The 5,000-nt window shown below is 45.3% G+C and overlaps 1 protein-coding gene across 1 annotated transcript in view; it reads right to left on the bottom strand.

The window, feature by feature from the left end:
• LOC130381065 (triple functional domain protein-like) overlaps nt 1-5,000 on the bottom strand; it is a 64,061-nt gene that overhangs the window by 8,915 nt on the left and 50,146 nt on the right. The window contains exons 46-54 of the mRNA XM_056588486.1: nt 3,433-3,564; nt 3,224-3,346; nt 2,377-2,447; nt 2,225-2,291; nt 1,728-1,831; nt 1,558-1,627; nt 1,201-1,287; nt 773-865; nt 218-268 (exon numbers count right to left, since the gene is read on the bottom strand). Of these exons, the coding sequence (XP_056444461.1) occupies nt 218-268; nt 773-865; nt 1,201-1,287; nt 1,558-1,627; nt 1,728-1,831; nt 2,225-2,291; nt 2,377-2,447; nt 3,224-3,346; nt 3,433-3,564 (798 nt within the window). The remainder of the gene's footprint in view (nt 1-217; nt 269-772; nt 866-1,200; nt 1,288-1,557; nt 1,628-1,727; nt 1,832-2,224; nt 2,292-2,376; nt 2,448-3,223; nt 3,347-3,432; nt 3,565-5,000) is intronic.

Here is a 5,000-nt window from a genome sequence, read left to right as displayed (position 1 = left end):
TTAATACCGTTTATACCGGTAATACCGGTGTTGACACGAGCGTATTACTCGGTGTGGAAATGTCCACTCCGCGGCAACCCTAATGTATATATATATACATACTTTAAATGATGATTGGCAGGGTTGGGGCGGGGCTTACCTCTATCTCCTGACAACCCTAATGTATATATATATACATACTTTAAATGATGATTGGCAGGGTTGGGGCGGGGCTTACCTCTATCTCCTGACAATCCAGTCCTGCTTTAGACGTGTACTTCAAGAAGTCCTACAACACACACACAGTCAGTGAACACACACACTACTACAAGGTGTACACTGTGTGTACTACTGTGTGTATACTACAAGGTGTACACTGTGTGTACTACTGTGTGTATACTACTAGGTGTATACTGTGTGTACTACTAGGTGTATACTGTGTGTACTACTAGGTGTATACTGTGTGTACTACTAGGTATTCTCAGTGAACTGCTCCAGAGGGAGAACAGAGTTCTTCACTTCTGGACGCTGAAGAAACGCCGTCTGGACCAGTGCCAGCAGTACCTGATGTTCCAGAACCACACACAGCAGGTACACACACACACACACACACACACACACACACACACACACACACACACACACACACACACACACACACACACACACACACACACACACACACACACACACACACACACACACACACACACACACACACACAAACACACACACACACACACACACACACACACACACACACACACACACACACACACACACACACACACACCTTGAGCAGCAGCTGGTATTTGGTGATTCTCTGGACGGGTTTGATCAGATAGTCACTGATTGACATTCTGCAGCTGATCTCCCGTTGGATCTCCTGCACACAGACAGGTGGACAGACAGGCAGACAGACAGGTAGACAGACAGACAGACAGACAGACAGACAGACAGACAGACAGACAGACAGACAGACAGGTAGACAGACAGACAGACAGACAGAAGGACAGACAGGCGGACAGACAGACAGACAGACAGGCAGGCAGACAGACAGGCAGACAGACAGACAGGCAGACAGACAGGTAGACAGACAGACAGGAAGACAGACAGGCAGACAGACAGACAGGCAGACAGATAGGCAGAAGATTATGGTATGAATACATTCTGCTCGGTTTTGATGAATATCTATTTTGGTGACAGGAAGTGACATCATACCTCAAAGAAGCTTTCGTATTGGATAACGAGGAACTCAGAGTGTGGCTTATTCTGGCAGTAAACCACGTACATGTGAAGACGACGCTCCTGCAAGACAGACACTCTGTCAGACAGACAGCTAGCCAGACAGAACACTGTCAGACAGACAGCTAGCCAGACAGATCGCCAGCCAGCCAGACAGGTAGCCAGACAGACAGACCGACAGACAGGTAGCCAGACAGACAGATCGACAGACAGGTAGCCAGACAGACAGACCGACAGACAGATAGCCGGACAGACAGACCGACAGACAGGTAGCTAGACAGACAGACCGACAGGGAGAGATACAGCTAGCCGGATAGACAGACAGGTACCCACATGTTTAATGAACAGTTCGGCCAGCAGGTCTTGATCCTGGAGACAACGTTCCAACTCCACCTGGAAGAAACTACACACACACACACACACAGACATGAGAATACTACACGTGTGTATGAGAGTATCTGTGCTTGCGCCTGTGTGTGTGTCTAGCTTGTGTGTGCACTGACTCTCGGTGCCAGTCGTAGATCTGATGGACGTTTCCAAACACGATCTTGTCTTTCCCTCTCATGCTCTCTGGGGTTCCCCTAACCTCGAGACGGGACATAAACCCCTGGAGGGAGGGCGAGAGAGAGAGAGAGAGAGAGAGAGAGAGAGAGAGAGAGAGAGAGAGAGAGAGAGAGAGGGAGAGAGAGACAGAGACAGAGAGAGAGAGAGAGAGAGAGAGAGACAGAGAGAGGGAGATGGAGAGAGACAGAGAGAGGGGGATGGAGAGGGAGAGAAAGAGAGAGAGAGAGAGAGAGAGAGAGAGAGAGAGAGAGAGAGAGAGAGAGAGAGAGAGAGAGACAGGGAGAGGGAAAGAGAGAGAGAGACAGAGACAGAGACAAGGAGAGGGAGAGGGAGAGGGAGAGGGAGAGAGAGAGAGAGACAGAGAGGTTATATTTAACTGATAATAACACTATGTCTGAGGCTGCTTCTGATTGGCTAATGGAGATATCATTCTCACCTCAACGATCACACCCAGATCTTTCACATAGTCCTTTTCTGATTGGACAAGCTCACTGACCACAAACCTGAACACAAACACAAACACGCATTAATGTGGATCAGGACCAGCTAATATCGTACAGTAACATTCCATGTGTGTCTGTGTCCTACATGCGTCCTCTCATGGCCTTGTTCCGCTGCTCAGTGTCTGACTCGTTGGAACTCTGGTCCGATTCTAGAGCCTGAGAGGGAGGGAGGGAGGGTGGGGGGGAGAGAGAGAGAGAGACAGAGAGATTAAGAATGATATGTTTTAAATAAACATAAAGTGTACCTTCTCTACCGGATGCAGCATCACTTCATAACACAACATGTTGCTAAAGTGTATGATACTTATGGTGCATTCCAGGCAACCCGTAGCCAGTGTTTTCACAACCTTTTACCCGCGAAAGTGCCATGGAAAGGCAGTCAAACCCGCAAACCGCTACCCGTGAACTCGTACCAGACCAACCTGTACTCGTACCAGTACAGGTCTAGTTACAGGTGTAGTTACGGGGGTAGTTAGGGGTGTAGTTAAGGGGGTAGTTAGGGGTGTAATTGCGTGTGTAGTTACGGGGGTAGTTACGGGGGTAGTTTGGGGTGTAGTTGCGTGTGTAGTTGGGGGTGTAGTTGCGTGTGTAGTTACGAGGGTAGTTACAGGGGTGGTTACAGGTGTAGTTACAGGTGTAGTTACGGAGGTAGTTAGGGGTGTAGTTGCGTGTGTAGTTACAGGTGTAGTTACGGGGGTAGTTACAGGTGTAGTTACGGGGGTAGTTGGGGGTGTAGTAACAGGTGTAGTTACGGGGCTAGGTACGGGTGTAGTTACAGGTGTAGTTACGGGTGTAGTTACAGATGTAGTTACGTGTGTAGTTACGGGTGTAGTTACAGGTGTACTTGCGTGTGTAGTTACGGGGGTAGTTACGGGGGTAGTTACGGGGGTAGTAACAGGTGTAGTTACAGGTGTAGTTACGGGGCTAGTTACCTGAGGATTGTTTGGGTCCTTGATGATCTCCATGGGGGGCGGGAGGGCGGTGCTAGGGTCCTCCTCCTGCTCCTCCTGCTCCTCCTCTCCTCCACTCTGGACCGAATCGTCACGCCGACCCTTCTGGAGACAGACAGTGTGTCTGTGTGTGAGTGTGTGTGTGAGTTTGTGCTTGTGTGTGTGTCTGTGAGTGAGTGAGTGAGTCGTACCGAGTTGGTGGTTGCTGTGAGGGGCGTGGTCAGTTCTGGTCTGTGGTCCCTCCTCCGCGAGCTGATTGGTGGTTTCTTTTGGGCATCAGCCTTACCCTGACTCAACCTGCGCACCGGACTGGTCAGCCACCGCTAGCCAATCACAACACAGTATACCGGACTGGTCAGCCACCGCTAGCCAATCACAACACAGTATACCGGACTGGTCAGCCACCGCTAGCCAATCACAACACAGTATACCGGACTGGTCAGCCACCGCTAGCCAATCACAACACAGTATACCGGGCTGTCAGCCACCGCTAGCCAATCACAACACAGTATACCGGGCTGTCAGCCACCGCTAGCCAATCACAACACAGTATACCGATTATATAAGAATATTACTTCACTGAGTATCATAACACGGAAGTGAACATTACAATGATTATATTAACATAGTGAACCTTACAATGATTATATTAACATAGTGAACCTTACAATGATTATATTAGCATAGTGAACCTTACAATGATTATATTAGCATAGTGAACCTTACAATGATTATATTAGCATAGTGAACCTTACAATGATTATATTAGCATAGTGAACCTTACAATGATTATATTAGCATAGTTAACCTTACGATGATTATATTAACATAGTGAACCTTACAATGATTATATTAGCATAGTGAACCTTACAATGATTATATTAACATAGTGAACCTTACAATGATTATATTAGCATAGTGAACCTTACAATGATTATATTAGCATACTGAATCTCACAATGATTATATTAGCATAGTGAAACTTACAATGATTATATTAGCATAGTGAACCTCACAATGATTATATTAGCATAGTGAAACTTACAATGATTATATTAGCATAGTGAACCTCACAATGATTATATTAACATAGTGAACCTCACAATGATTATATTAGCATAGTGAACCTTACAATGATTATATTAGCATAGTGAACCTCACAATGATTATATTAACATAGTGAACCTCACAATGATTATATTAGCATAGTGAACCTTACAATGATTATATTAGCATAGTGAACCTCACAATGATTATATTAACATAGTGAACCTTACAATGATTATATTAGCATAGTGAACCTTACAATGATTATATTAGCATAGTGGACATAATTTATGGGTTATTATTGATGAGCTAGGGCAGTGGTTCTCAAACTTTTTACCATGAGTACCACCTTAGAAATGATTTGGCTCTCCAAGTACCACCGGAATTAAAATAAAGTGCGTAGGCCTATAACTACATAGAGTTTACACAGAAGGCATTAATATTGATAATACGATTTATTATTCACATAACTTTACCTGACTGAAGCAACCAACTGTCTATAACTCATGTATTGTATTTAAACACTTGCAACGGGATAATACTAACAATTGAACAACTGCTTCAATAGGGCTACCCAGCAAATGGGGATATCATCTGGCATATAACATACCAGTCAATCTAGTGAGGTTATTAACAAGTATACTGCATTAAAGCATTCACAGCACTGAATATTAATTTTAACAACTGCAGTCAACCAATCATGTGAGGTAAA

The sequence above is a fragment of the Gadus chalcogrammus genome, chromosome 4 (genome assembly GCF_026213295.1).
Source record: "Gadus chalcogrammus isolate NIFS_2021 chromosome 4, NIFS_Gcha_1.0, whole genome shotgun sequence".
NCBI classification, from domain to species: Eukaryota; Metazoa; Chordata; class Actinopteri; order Gadiformes; family Gadidae; genus Gadus; species Gadus chalcogrammus.
This window is presented reverse-complemented; position numbering and strand designations above follow the sequence as displayed.